The sequence below is a fragment of the Pogoniulus pusillus genome, chromosome Z, assembly GCF_015220805.1.
Source record: "Pogoniulus pusillus isolate bPogPus1 chromosome Z, bPogPus1.pri, whole genome shotgun sequence".
Classification (NCBI taxonomy): domain Eukaryota; kingdom Metazoa; phylum Chordata; class Aves; order Piciformes; family Lybiidae; genus Pogoniulus; species Pogoniulus pusillus.
Window position 1 is genome coordinate 40,788,314 of NC_087309.1, and position 15,112 is coordinate 40,803,425.

A 15,112-nucleotide genomic window follows, 5' to 3' on the forward strand; every position below is an offset into this window, starting at 1 on the left:
CTCTGCTGTGAGGACAGACTGAAAGAGTTGGGGCTGCTCAGCCTGGAGAAGAGAAGGCTCTGAGGTAACCTCCTTGTGGCCTTTCAGTGTCTGCAGGGGGCCTACAAAAAAGCTGGGGAGGGACTTTTTAGGCTCCCAGGTTGGGTTTTAATAACAACAACAGTAACAACAACAACAAATAACAGTAACAATAAAAATAACGAAGAGATTTTTTTTAAAAAAATGAAGAATAATAAAAAAATAACGAAGAAGAACCAGGCTTTCAGTCAGGAGCACAGCTGGGGAGCTCACCTTCCCAGGGAGGAGAGGGCAGCAGCCCCTGAGTGGGAAACTCTCTGCAGCGCCCGCAGGTCGCATCGTTCCCCTGTTTGTGCCTTAGGCGCCTTCGCTCCCTGCCGGAATCTAAACCGGGACGAAGTCCTGCAATGACGGAGACAATCCGAAAGCGGGGTACTCGCCTTGGAGCCCCCGGAGGGGAGGCTGTGCCCCTGCCTGGCCGCCGCTGGGGTGCCCGTGCGGGCTGACCTGGCCGCAGCGCGCTGGCTCTGCCGGCGACGTCACCTGGCCGTGCCCACTGCGTGTGCCCTGCTCCCGCTGGCTGACGTCAGGGCTGTGATGGCCGTGACCGAGCGGCCGGTCACCGTGCACCTCGCCTTCTTCATCTGCAGACGGCGAGCAGCGCACATCGCTGCCTGGGCTCCTGCTGCCTTTCCCACCATTTCCACCTTCTTCTTTTCCCACCATTTCCACCGCATCCGCTGCCGGCCTTGCTGGAGGTCCAGCGAGCGGCCACGGTCTGTCTCTCGGCCGAGCAGCCAGGCTGGGCAGCAGAGGAGGGAACGCGACAGGAGCTCCGGAGGTGGCGGCAGCAGCGATGCTGAGAGCGGACAGGGACAACTAAAAGCCATCGCAGCCGGGGGGCTGTGATGCGAGCGGCGCCGCCAGGCTTCTGCTCCGCCGCTGCCCTCTCGCCCCGCTGCCGGGCCGGAGATCATGTAGGTGTTCTGCTGTGCCTTACGGCGCGGGTGCGAAGAGCTGGGGAGGGAAGGGGATTCGGGAGGATTGATCTGTTAGCTTTGATTTGAGGGGGTTTTATGTCGGGGTTTGTTTGTTTGTTTGTTTGTGGTGTTGGTGTTGATTTTTTTGCTAATTAAAAAAATAATTAAAACCCGTCCCACCCTCCTTTCCCTCTTACCCACCTCCACCTCCCCTGTCCTCCCCTCCTCCCCCACCCCACTCTTCGTCTTTGTTAAGGCGGCTTTGTCTTGATCATTCTCATTCCAGGTCAGTTAATATCGTAGCCTTTGGGAACGAAAGGGACAGGTTTTCTGAGGACAGCCAGCAGCCCAGCCTGATCTGGAGCTATCTGGGGAGAAGCGCTCTCATTTCCCAGATCGATAGCAGCCTGTCTGCTGCTCACGCTGCAAACCCGGTGTTCACCGAGTATCAAGCCTGCGTGTTCGGAAATGTCAGGCTGCTGGTTCGTGACTGCCCTGCCTGGGTAAGAAACTGCTCTCAGTCTTTTTAACCACAGAGCCAGAGCGCCACATCCACTGCAGGCTCTCCTCTCCTCTCCTCTCCTCTCCTCTCCTCTCCTCTCCTCTCCTCTCCTCTCCTCTCCTCTCCTCTCCTCTCCTCTCCTCTCCTCTCCTCTCCTCTCCTCTCCTCTCCTCTCCTCTCCTCTCCTCTCCTCTCCTCTCCTCTCCTCTCCTCTCCTCTCCTCTCCTCTCCTCTCCTCTCCTCTCCTCTCCTCTCCTCTCCTCTCCTCTCCTCTCCTCTCCTCTCCTCTCCTCTCCTCTCCTCTCCTCTCCTCTCCTCTCCTCTCCTCTCCTCTCCTCTCCTCTCCTCTCCTCTCCTCTCCTCTCCTCTCCTCTCCTCTCCTCTCCTCTCCTCTCCTCTCCTCTCCTCTCCTCTCCTCTCCTCTCCTCTCCTCTCCTCTCCTCTCCTCTCCTCTCCTCTCCTCTCCTCTCCTCTCCTCTCCTCTCCTCTCCTCTCCTCTCCTCTCCTCTCCTCTCCTCTCCTCTCCTCTCCTCTCCTCTCCTCTCCTCTCCTCTTCCCTCCCCTCCCCTCCCCTCCCCTCCCCCTCCCCTCCCCCCTCCCCTTCCTCTCTCTTCCCTTCCCCTTCCCCTCCCCTCCCTTCCCCTCCCTTCCCCTCCCCCTCCCCTCCTCTCCCCTTCTCTCCTGGGTAAGACCCCAGTGACATTTGGGTGGATTAGGCAGGGTGGAAAGTAAATGTTTGTGGAGAGAGGTCTCAACCTGTCCAGCCTGAGGAGCTTGATGGAAATGGCAGGATGGAAGGGTGAACAGATAATCCTGGGGTAAACAAGGGCTCATTTTTGGGACCCTGCATCTCAGGCATTCTCTCTAAAAATGTTTATCAGCAAGAAAAAAACAAAACCTTAATTTTTTGTTCTTTAAAAAACTCTCAAATGCAGTCAGTTTTCCAGCCTGCCCCATGACGTCATCACTTTTAAGGTCTTGCAAAGTGCAGTCTGTGGACTTGTTTTAGTGCTCCCTTAATGAATAATCACATCTTAATGTGATTCCCCTTATCTGAAGGTAAATATAAAGGATTTTGGTGCTGTTCCAGGCTGTCACCACTTCTGTTAGTGAGTGAGATAACTCACTTATCTATGAGCAGATCAATGATTGTGCCAGAAATTACACTGATAATCTAAATTAAAACATATTTAATGGCTGCTTAGTAGCCTTTAAAAAAATTAATAAATAAAGCTTATCAGCTTTTAGAAATTAGAAAATAATCAGTTCCAGCTCCATAATTCTGTACTTAGGTTGATTTTTTGCTGTGAGGGAAACTCGGTTTGGAGTCTGCAGGAACTGTGACAGTCCCAGAGAGACAAGACCTCGCCATCAAAAGGTCCAGTTTAGATATTCATCAGTTCTCTTCTTTCTCACCCACTTTTTGCTGCATGTGCCTAGGGATGCTGGTTCAGAAGGTCGTGGGGATGCTGTTTGCGGACTCTGAAGCTGCATGTGACCTGCACGTGCAGTTTGCTGGAGTCTCTGGAGTGCAGCAGTGAGCTCCTGCGTATAAATCAGGGCTGTAGAGCTCAAAGCGTGTTTCAGAGGGTGGGCTTTGGTCAGGGGGAAGGTTGGTGAGGAGGATGGGATGCCAAGCAGGGATACCTGGAGATGGGCAGAAGGAAAGAACCAGGTTGGAGATGCAGTTCATGAGGGTTTGTGTTGGTTTAATTGCATGTGGTCTCCTACAAAACAAGGTTCTTCAGTTCTACAAAGCAGCATTTTTGCCCTTAAAAATCTGAGTTGTTTGGGTTCTTTTGCAGCATTAGGGTTCTGAACCCCCTTGCTCTTTCCTTTATGGGCAGAAGGAGGCAGGAGAGTTGGTACTGGGAGGGATGAGGAGCAATTGCTTAGTAGAAGACATTTCAGGTAGCTGGACTGGACTGGACTCTGCAGGGGAATGGCTGCTTGTTACATCTCCTTGTCTGGGTTAGGCAGAACAGGGTTGTTTGCTCTGTCTGGATGCTTGAGGTTTGCCAGATGGTGTTGATCCTGTCAAGACCATTCCTCTGATAGCCTGAGGAAATAGTAGATGACAATTCAAAACATGTTCTTCAAGGAATGTGATTCTTGTTGCACTTTACTAAGGGAGAGAACTACTGGAGAGAGTCCAGTAGATGCTAAGGGTCTCCTGGGTGCATGAGATATGCATCAGGCCAAGGGAGGTGCTCCTCCCCCTCTACTCTGCCCTAGTGAAAAAAGCCACATCTGGAGTACTAGGACCAGTTTTGGGCTCCCCAGTTCAAGAGAGACTGGGAACTACTGAAGAAAGTCCAGGGGTGGTTATGAAGATGCTGAGTGTCCTAAAGCATCTCTATGAGGAGCAAAGGCTGAGAGCCCTGGAGCAGAGCAGCTGCAGAGGGGGTCTGATTAATGCTCAGGAAGAGAATTTGGCCAGACTCTTGCCAGTGGTGCCCAGTGACAGGACAAGGGACAGTTGGCACAAACTGGAGCCCAGGAGGTTCCATCTGATCAGGAGGAGCAACATATTTAGTGAGATGGTGCTGAAGGGCTGGATCAGGCTGCCCAGGGAGGTTATGGAGTTTCCTTGCCCCAGGACCCTATTGTGCTCCTGGGCAAGCTGCTGTGGGTGCCCTGCTGGAGCAGGGGCGTTGGACCAGGTGATCTCCAGAGGTTCGTTCCAACCCCACCATGCTGAGATTCTGGGATTATCTGGTTCTATGGCACTGGAAAAGAAGTGGCAGAAGGACAGTGTCACTGTGAGTGTCCCCTTGTGGCCTTACATCTCCTGTTGTTTGCTCTCATACTTGGGTCAGTACTAAAAGGATGGCAAAGATGGTCTGCCATGTGGTTCTTTTGAAGGTTTGTGCTTTGGAAAGCCATTTGGGTTTAGGTTTTTGAAATTATTTTTATTTGTTAGTTTCCATTAGTTGTCTTTTCATAGAATCATAGAATCAACCAGTCAGGGTTGGTAGGGACCGCAAGGATCATCTAGTTCCAGCCCCCCTGCCATGGGCAGGGACACCCTACCCTAGATCAGGCTGGCCAGAGCCCCATCCAGTCTGGCCTTAAACACTTTCAGGGACAGGGTCTCAACCACCTCCCTGGGCAACCCACTCCAGGCTCTCACCACTGAGAATCACAGAATGGTTTAGGTTGGAAGTAACCTCAAAGCTCATCCAGTTCCAACCCCACGCCATAGGCAGGGACACCTCCCACTAGAACAGATCACTCATGGCCTTCAACACCTCCAGGGAGGGAACATCCACAACCTCCCTGGGCAACCTGTGCCAGTGTCTCACCACCCTCACTGTAAAGAACCCTTTCCTAACATCTAGTTTGAATCTCCCCTCTGCCAGTTTAAACCAATTACTCCTCAACCTGTCATTACAAGACCTTGAAAATAGTCCCTTCCCATCCTTCCTGTAGGCCCCCTTCAGTACTGGAAGGCTCCTTTAAGGTCTCCTTGAAGCCTTCTCTTCTCCAGGTTGAAGAGCCCCAACTCTTGTAGTCTGTCCTCATGGCCCAGGTGCTCCAGCCCTCTGAGCATCTTTGTGGCCCTCCTCTGGACTCACTCCAACAGTTTGATGCCCTTCTTGTGTTGGGGCTCCAGACACCCTCTTGTGTTTTGAGGGACTTGGATTTTTTTTTTTTTTTGTTTGCTTGTTTGGGTTTTGTATTCTTTTTCATTTGTTTTCCCTCAAGAATCACCACATCACTACCTTCAGAAACGTTTTGTGGTTTCCCTGGCTCATAAAACCTTTCAATTTTCTGGAGAGTCACTGCCATTACCCCTGTTCCCAGCAGGAGAAATGTTATGAAAGAGGGAAAAAAGTGCAGAGCTGGGGTTTGGTTGGAGGTTGCCTTGCTCTGGGTTGGATGCCTGCCTCTCTTTGTGCCTGCTCAGGGGCTTGCACAGAGCTTCAGACCTCCATAGGACTTCCAGTGCTCAAGTATTTTAACTGCGGTTTCAAGAAAATGTTTTGTGAGTTATGTTTTGTTTTGGGCTTTTTTTCCTTCTCTTTCAACAGCCTTTTAATGAACCTTTTTCTTGATTTTTTTTTTCCTCCCTGCTTATTTTTGTGCATCAGCAGCAGCAGTTCCCTGAACACTGTCAGCTTGCTCATCTCTGTGGTGTCTCCATGGGGGTAGTTAACCTGGATCTAGCAGCATCCTTGGCTGGCCTGTGGCACATCTGAAAGTTAAAGAATTTGATCCACTCTTAGATTTATCCCTTTTAGTAACTGCTTTACTGCTTCAGTGCAAAACCACAGCCTGCATTTCTTTTACCGTGTCATCCCTATCTCATTTTGGGTCTTGGCTGCCTGAAGTTGGCAGCTTACAAATGGTTGTATCCTACCAAATTATTTTTGCCTGCTGTGTTCTTTATTTATTTTTGGTTTTGGTTTGGTAAGTATTCTTAAATTGCTTGAGGAGAGGGCACAGGACAATGTTTGCCTTCATTAATTTTGTTTCTGGCTCAGCTCGACCATTCAAAGCTGTTTTGGAAAGCCTCCACTGGAAAACAAAAGCATTCCAGAGTCCTGGTCTGAATTCCCTTGATTTCTGAAGAAGATGCTTCCTTCAGTGCTTTGTGTTACTTAGATGAGTAAATTCAGGATTCTAGCAAGTTATGGAGTGTGCACCCACAAGATTTGTTTTGTGGTGGAGCTGAGTGATTAGAAACTGCAGAGAGACCTTGTAGGAAAAAGGAGAAAGCTCTGGTGTGTGGCTTGGAGAGCATCCCCAGAAAGAAGCTCTGTTAATGGAGGATGGCTCTCTGGAGATGGACTTTTCATAGAATCACAGAATGCTGCCCGGGGAGGTGGTGGAGTCGCCGTCCCTGGGGCACTTCAAGGCAAGGTTGGACGTGACACTTGGTGCCATGGTCTAGCCTTGAGCTCTGTGGTAAAGGGTTGGACTTGATGATCTGTGAGGTCTCTTCCAACCCTGATGATACTGTGATACTGTGATACTGTGAATGCTTTGGATTGAAGGGACCTCGAGGGTTATCCAGTTCCAACCCCCTGCCAGGGGCAGGGACACCTCCCACCAGCCCAGGTTGCTCAAGACTTCATCCAGCCTGGCCTTCAACACCTCCAATGAGGGGACATCCACAGCCTCCCTGGGCAACTTATGCCAATGTCTCACCACCCTCACTGTGAGGAACCCTTGCCTAACATCTAGTTTGAATCTCTCCTCTTCCAGTTTAAACCCATTACCCCTCATCCTGTCATTACAAGACATTGTCAATAGTCCCTCCCCAGCCCTACTGTAGGCCCCTTTAAGATACTGGAAGACCATTATAAGGTATCATGGAAGCCTTCTCCAGGCTGAAGAGCCCCAGCTCTTGTAGCCTGTCCTCATAGCAGAGGTGTTCCATCCCCTCTGAGCATCTTTGTGGCCCTCCTCTGGGCTCATTCTAACAGTTCCATGTCCTTCCTGTGCTGGGGGCTCCAGAACTGCACACAGTACTCCAGGTGGGGTCTGATGAGAGCAGAGTAAAGGGGGAGAATCCCCTCCCTTGCCCTGCTGGCCACGCTGCTCTTGATGCAACCCAGCACACAGTTGCTCTCTGGGCTGCACTCACACTGCTGGCTCCTGTTGAGCTTTTCATCAACCCAGACCCTCAGGTCCTTTTCCTCAGGGCTGCTCTCAGCCATTCACCACCCAGCCTGTATCTGTGCTTGGGATTGCACTGACCCTTACACCTGGCCTTGTTGAATTTCTGCCTCATCTCTGGTGTCAATCTTCCCTCTCCCAGCTCAAAGCCATTGTCCTTCATCCTGGCACTCACAGCGCTTGTCCAAAGTCCCTCCCCAGCTCTCCTGGGGCCCCCTCAGGTATGGCAAGATTGCTCTAAGGTCTTCCTGCAGCCTTCTCTTCTCCAGGTTCAGTGGCCCCAGCTCTCCCAGACTGTCCCCGCAGGCGAGGTTCTGCAGCTCTCTGAGCATCTTGGTGGCCAAGCCTGGACCCTCTGCAGCAGCTCCAGCTCCTTCTTGTGCTGTGAGACCCAGAACTAGACTCAGTGCTCTAATGTCCCCACTGCAGCCTTCTTGGATCCTGGGGAAATCCAAGGGGAACATTCCTCAGTGTCGTCCAGGCTCCCTCACACTCTGTCCCCAAATGTTTGCTGTTGCTGCTGCCCCATATCCAGGGCTGGTTTAGATGGACATTTACAAGCAGCTTTTAGAAAGAGTGTGGGCACTGCAAGGGCACAGAGGCTTCCAGGGCTGTTCCATGAAGGCATTCATAAATTGTAGCTAACAAAGCAAGCATTGTCCTCTGGAGTGGTCATGTGGTTTCTGTAGCAAAAATCAGGTCTTCATTGCCTCCGAAGGATTTGGTTTTGACGTTTAGTGTTTGAGGAGTCTGATCCACTCATGGCAAGAACATATTCATGTGTAAAATAGAGACAGGCAAGGAAAGAAGGAGGCTTTTTTCCTTCCTAAATTGAGTATCAGCAGGAGTGTAGCTGCCATTAATGAGGTCGTATGGTAGCATATGTTGCTATTTGTTATGGACTGTGCCAAGAGTAAGAAGCAGGATGAGGAATAGCTACTGCGCAGATGTTGTAGGTGGACCCAGGAGTTAATGTGGTTCCTGCCTCTGAAGTGTTGTGCATCATCCAGAAACACATATTTTTGGCATCTGTGGCCACAGGGGCACACTGTGGAGGATCAGGAGCCGGCAACATGGCCTTTAGGGCCAAAAGGGCTAGTGGCATCCTGGGGTCCACCAAGAGAGATGGGGAGAGTGGAGCCTCATGATGTTCAGCAGGGACAAGTGCAGGGTCCTGCACCTGAGGAGGAATAACCTCCTGCAGCAGTACAAGTGAGGGGGCACCTGCTAGAGCAGGTCCATGGCAAAGGACCTGGGAGTGCTGGAGGACAGCAAGTCCCCATGAGCCAGAAATGTGGCCTGGTGGTCAAGAAGGCAAATGGCATCCTAGAGTCCATCCAGAAGAGTGTGGCCAGCAGGTTGAGGGAGGTTCTTCTCCCCCTCTGCTCTTCCCTGGTGACGCCTCATCTGGAGTACTGGGGCCAGTTCTGGGCTCCTCAGTTCAAGAGAGGCAGGAAACTGATGGGGAGGACACAGCAAGGGGCTGAAAGGATGGAGAGAGGAGTGGAACATCTCTGTGAGGAAAAGCTGAGAGAACTGGGGCTGTTGAGCCTGGAGAAGAGCAGCCTGACTGGGGAACTGATCAATGGATGGGTGTCAGAAGGATGAGAGCAGGCTTGGTTCAGTGGTGCCCAGTGATAGGACAAGGGGTAAGTGGCACAAACACCACACTCCAGTGCACACATCAGCAACTCCATCTGAACAGGAGGAGGAACTTCTGTAATTGAAGGGTATTGGAGCAGGCTGCCCAAAGAGAATCATAGAATCAAGCAGGTTGGAAGAGACCTCCAAGATCATCCAGTCCAACCTAGCTGGAGGTTGGACTGGATGATGAGAGGTGCTGGAGGCTCCATCTCTGGACATGTGCCTCTGTGACCTTCTCTAGGTGACCCTGCCTTGGGAGGGGGGTGGACTGGATGATCTCCAGAGGTCCCTACCAACTCACCCTCCTGTGATTTCTTTCATGAAAGCTTCCCTAGAAGTGACACTCAAAGGAGAAGATCTGTCTCAGTGACACCTTGGACAAGTGACTCTTCATTGTTGGAGATGTTTGTGAAGGACTCTCAGAGCATTGCTCTGAGCAGTGCAGAAATAATTGCAGCAAGATCTCAAGTAAGATGTCTTTAGTGCTGCAATGAGTTTGGTTGGGAGAGACCTTTAATATTGTCAAGTCCAACCATTTCTCCTCTGTGTTTTTAAATGCAACACCTGTCTTCCAGAATGGGCTTTTGGGGGAGTGAAGGAGCTGCAAACAGCATGATAATTCAGTTGTTGTAGGATGTTGGTTGGTGCACTCTGCATGTTTTGTTTCTTGGTGTAGCCAAGGCTGGCCTTTACCCTAGGAAAGTGAAATTCATTTCTGTCTGCTGCACCAGAGGGACCAGAGGGAGGTCCATCCCCACTAGCACTTCACACACTGTAAATTCTGTCTTGATATGATTAGCTGAGACACACAGTGGTGGCAGAAAGCTGTGGTGGAAGACACAGATCTCCACAAACCTGCTGCACATTGGAGCTCCATACACTTGGGAAGCTGTTAGAGGCTTCACCAGGTTCACACAGGATTTCTTTTCCTGATAGTTAAGAAAAGAGGGAATTCATACAGTCATGGAATGGTCTGGGTTGGAAAGGACCTCCGAAGCTCACCCATTCCATCCCCCTCTGCAGTCAGCAGGGACGTCCTCCACTAGATCAGATTGCTTAGAGCCCTGTTGAGCCTCCTTGAATATCTCCAGGGATTAGGCCATCAGGGTTGGAAACAGTCCACCTGCAGCCTCCTTGTAGGCCCTTCAGGTATTGAAAAGCAGCTCTAAGCTCTCCCTGCAGTCTTCTTTTCTCCAGGCTGCATAGCCCAAACTTTCCCAGCCTCTACCCACAGCAGAGGTTCTGGACCCTCTCCAGCAGCTCCAGATCTCTCTTGTGCTGGTGGCCCCATAGCTGGACCCAGCCCTGCTGTGAGATCTCCCCAGAGCAGAGCAGAGCAGAGCAGAGCAGAGAGGCAGGATCCCCTCTCTCCATCTCTGGCCACACTGCTTTGGATGCAGCCCAGGCTGCCCTTGGCCTTCTGGGCTGCCAGTGCCCATTGCTGCCTCCTGTCCAGCTTCTCACTCCACCAGCACCCCAAGTCTTCTCTGCAGGATTGCTCTCAATCTCATCACCCCCAGCCTGGATTGATAGGGAGGACTGTTCTGGCTGAGATGCAGGACCTTGCACTCGCTCTTGTTGAACACCATGAGGTTCATCTGGGTCCACCTTTCCAGCTTGTCCAGGTCCCTCTGGATGACATCCTGTCCTCCTGCAATAGTGACAGCACCACTCAGGTCAGTGTCATCTGCAATCCTGCAAACTCCCCCACTCATGTGTCTCTTTACTGTAAGAATTTTGTTCCTTTCCCCCACACCTGCAGAGATGAGAATCTGGGCTAAGTGAAAAAAAAGGGGATATTAATCATGTGAGATCATGATCATATTTTACCATGGAATCAAGGGATTGTTTTGGTTAGAAGAAATCTTCAGGGTCACCTAGTCCAACCATCAGCCCAGCACTGCCAGGGCACCACTAAAACATGTCCCTCAGCACCACATCTGCACAGCTTTGAAACCCCTCCAGGGATGGGGACTCCACCACTGCCCTGGGCAGCCTTGGCCAGGTCTTGACAACCTTCTAGGGGGGAGAAATTGTTCCTAGTCATAGAATCATGGCATGGTTTGGGTTGGAAGGGACCTTCCAAGCTCCTCAAGTTCAACTGTCTGCAGCCAGCAGGGACATCCCCAGACAAAGCAGGTTACTTGCAGCCACAAATGACCTATGATGGTGTCAGTCATGGGGCACCTCCCACCTCTCAGGGCACCCTGGGCCAGGCTCTCCCCACCCTCAGGGTCAAACCTTTCTCCCTTCTCTCCACTCTCAATCTCTCTGAGTCCAAACCATCTCTCCTTGGCCTGTCAAAACAGGCTCTGCTCAAAAGCCTGTCCCCATCTTTCTGCTCACCCTTGAAGCACTGAAAGGCCAGAACCATGTCTGTCTGTTGCAGGAGGTCAGAGTATTTTAGGGGTTTGAGTTGATTTTCATTTCTCTGGATCAGTTCCAGATTTCAGGGAGAGTTTTCAGTCGGGCACATGAACCCAGCCACAGCTTCCACTGGTACACATTTCAGTAATAAACTGTGCACTGGGGATGATTGCAACATGCTTGTAAAATAGTGGGGTAAAAATTAACTGTAGGTGGGAAACATTGCACTTAGAGCACAGGACAATGGCAAATGATTGTTAAGTCAAAAAGAAAAGAAAGTTTGGTAATATGATTAAAGGCCTTACCTGAAGATAGGTTGCACAGAATCATAGAATCAACCAGGTTGGAAGAGACCTCCAAGATCATCCAGGCCAACCTAGCACCCAGCCCTGTCCAGTCAACCAGACCATGGCACTAAGTGCCTCATCCAGGCTTTTCTCGAAGACCCCCAGGGACGGTGACTCCACCACCTCCCTGGGCAGCCCATTCCAATGCCAATCACTCTCTCTGTCAACAACAACTTCCTCCTAACATCCAGCCTAGACCTCTCCTGGCAGAACTTGAGACTGTGTCCCCTTGTTCTATTGCTGGTTGCCTGGGAGAAGAGACCAACCCCCACCTGGCTAAAACCTCCCTTCAGGTAGTTGTAGACAGCAATGAGGTCAGCCCTGAGCCTCCTCTTCTCCAGGCTAAACACCCCCAGCTCCCTCAGCCTCTCCTCATAGGATTTGTGTTCCAGGCCCCTCCCCAGCCTTGTTGCCCTTCTCTGGACACCTTTCAGCACCTCAACATCTCTCTTGAATTGAGGGGCCCAGAACTGGACACAGCACTCAAGGTGTGGCCTGACCAGTGCTGAGTACAGGGGCAGAATAACCTCCCTTGTCCTACTGGCCACACTGCTCCTGATGCAGGCCAGGATGCCATTGGCTCTCTTGGCCACCTGGGCACACTGCTGGCTCATTTTTAGCCTACTATCTGTCAGTACCTTTCCAGCTGTTCTGTCCCCAGCCTGCTTGGGGTTGTTCCACAGGGAACTGGTGGAGTCCTTATCTCTGGAGGTGTTCGAGAAACATCTGGACGTGGCACTTGGGGACATGATTTTTTGGCCATGGTTGTCCTGGGCTGATGACTGGATTGGATGGTCTTAGAGGTCTTTTCCAACCCAAACAATTCTGTGCTTCTTGTGGATGTTATGCTGAAGCAGGTGAAAATCACGCAGAGCTGCTGAAACCTAGGTGTGAAGGTTCATAATGAAACAGCAGAGCTCTGTGCAAACCTCATCCTCAGAAGTTGCCATGAATAATGGTTTGGTGTCAGTTTTTCACTGTGCTGTTTTATATACTTCATAAAAAATAATGTTAAAGTTAATTACTTGAGACAGTAAAGTTTCTTCTAGTGAGTCCAAAGAAGGCTGCAAAGATGATCAGAGGGCTGCAGAACCTCTGCTGTGGGGACAGTCTAGGAGAGTCGGGACTGTTGAACCTGGAGAAGAGAAGGCTTCAGGGAGACCTTAAAGCAGCCTTGCAGTACCTGAAGGGGCTCCAGGAGAGCTGGAGAGGGACTTTGGACAAGGCCTGGGAGGGCCAGGATGAGGGAGAGTGAGCCTGGAGAGGAGGTAGAAATTTTTGAGAGTGAGAGTGGGGAGACACTGGCACAGGTTGCCCAGAGAGGTTGTGCAAGTCCTCTCCCTGGAGGTGTTGAAGGCCAGATTGTATAAGGCCTTGAGCAGTGTGGGCTAGTGGAAGGTTGAAGATCATCTAGTTCCAAGCCCCATGGGCAAAGGCCATGGCAGGGGGCTTGGATGTAGGTGTTCTTCAAGGTCTCTTCCACCCCCAACTCATTCTATGAGTGCACTGAGGCCCCTGGGCTAGTGGGAGGTGTTTCTGCCTATGTCAGGAGGTAGTAACTAGATGATCTTTGAGGTCCCTTCCAACCCAACCCATTCTGTGACTCTGTGATGCTTTGATCCTGATGGGTGTTTCTCCTCTTCAGGACATATTTGACAGTGACTGGCACACCTCCCGCAGCCTCATTGGAGGAGCTGACATCATTGTGATCAAATACTCTGTCAACGACAAGACTGCTTTCCAAGAGCTGAAGGACAGTTATGTCCCAATGATCAAGAAAGCCCTGAGCCACTGCTCAGTTCCAGTCATCATTTCTGCTATTGGGGCAAGGAAAAACGGTGGGTATCCAGCAGGCATCTCGCTGGGAATGTGCTGTGAGTAGGAGCTGGTGGTTGTTGCAGCTTGTTCACGGAAACAATGAGCCTGTCAAGATGATGATGATAACATCAGCATGCATTCTGGTTCTGCAAAGTGTTGTCCAGAGCTTCACGGTTAGTTAACCCTCTTGTTGAAGGGCTTCCTGTCCTGCCTTCACTTCCACAGCAACTCTTCTTCTGGAGCTACCACACATGGGCATTGAATCCAGTTTTGGGGATTTTGCCACACAGAATCGTGGAATGGTTTGGGTTGGAAGGGACCTCCAAAGGTCATCCAGTCCAGCCCCATGCCAGTCAGCAGGGACATCCTCAACAGGCTGCCCAGGGGCCTCCACTCCCTGGGCAGCCTGTTGTAGTGTTCTGGCACCTTCATGGTGTAGAACTTGTTCCTAACGTCCAGTCTAAATCTGCTCTTCTCTATGTATGTTTTAGTCTTCTCCTACACTGGACAGTTTAAAGACTCAGCTTCACAGGGTGCTGGGCCATCTTGTTTCAACTCTACTGTGACCTAGAAAGGTTGGACCAGATGATCCTTGGGGTCCCTTCCAACCTGACATTCTGTGATCCTGTGTGATTCTGTATGAGATGGACCTTGTGGCCACAGATTCTCTCAGGTCACAGCTCCGTTGGAAAACAGCAAGGTTAAAACTAAATACAGCAGCTTGCAGCCACTGCCAGGAGGTGGAGAAGAGACTCAACATTCTCCAGGAATTCCTTTAGGAAGATGCAGGAAGCAATGGGGTCTACCCTCAGCATCCTCTTCTCCAGGATGAACAACCCCAGGTCCCTCTGCTGCTCCTCCCCAGCCTTGGGCTCCAGACTCTTCACCATCCTTTGTTGCCCTTCTCTGGACCTGCTCCAGCCCCAGTGAGGGTCCATTGAGAGGCAATATTCCCACCCAACTTTTTTTTGTTCTATGATTTTATATGAATAAATATTAAGCTAAATATTAAGAAATACCAATATTTAGATGCCTTAAGAAGTACTAACATTTCTTGATGTTCAGACATGCTAAGCTGTAGGTAGTATGTCTTCCAGGCACATAACAGTGAGTTTGGCTGGATTCTTCTGTTGTGTCTTTCTGGGCAGTTGTAAAAAGCTTCTAAAGGACTCTGTGACTGATTAGTCTGGATTTTATTCCTGCTAGCAATTAATTACAACCATCAAATGTCTTTATACTCCTGATTTATATAGGGGAAATAGGTCTGCCACTCCAAAGGTGTGGTCTTGCTGAATCAATGTTTGACTTTCCCAGCACCTTTTTCTTACCCTGTTTAGATAAGCATAAGGCACCGCCAGTCTGAGTGGCTGCACTACTGAAATTTTCCTTTTCCATTTGTATGTTTTTTCCTTCTCCCTTCATGAGATGACTGTGGGGGAAGTCCATCTGCCCTGTCACACTTACTCTTTGGGACATGCTGGAGCAGACTGCTGTGCAGACACAGAGCCCTTTTGTTTCTAGGAGGTATTTGTGAGCACAGCAGTTTGCTCATACAAATTACTAAGATCTTAATCCTCTGTAGTAGCAAGTGGTGCTGCCAAAAGAAATAATAGTAATAATTAAGATACCCCCTCTGTGCTGTTGCATCTTATCTACAGATCTGAACAGAGGAAGGCAGTGTGGATTGTGTGCAGCACATCCATGGCCAGCAAGCTCATCAAATCATAGAATCACAGATTGGTTTGGGTTGGAAGAGATCATAGAATCATAGCATCCACCAGGTTGGAAGAGACCTCCAAGATCATCCAGTC

General features: G+C 50.5%; 1 protein-coding gene across 4 annotated transcripts in view; it reads left to right on the top strand.

The window, feature by feature from the left end:
- Positions 1 to 610: 610 nt before the first annotated feature.
- Positions 611 to 15,112, top strand: part of RHOBTB3 (Rho related BTB domain containing 3) — a 39,336-nt gene continuing 24,834 nt past the window's right edge. For all 4 annotated transcript variants that reach the window (XM_064140240.1, XM_064140241.1, XM_064140242.1 and 1 more), the window contains exons 1-3: positions 611 to 995; positions 1,285 to 1,501; positions 13,129 to 13,321. In XM_064140240.1, the coding sequence (XP_063996310.1) occupies positions 994 to 995; positions 1,285 to 1,501; positions 13,129 to 13,321 (412 nt within the window). In that variant the 5' untranslated portion in view covers positions 611 to 993. The remainder of the gene's footprint in view (positions 996 to 1,284; positions 1,502 to 13,128; positions 13,322 to 15,112) is intronic.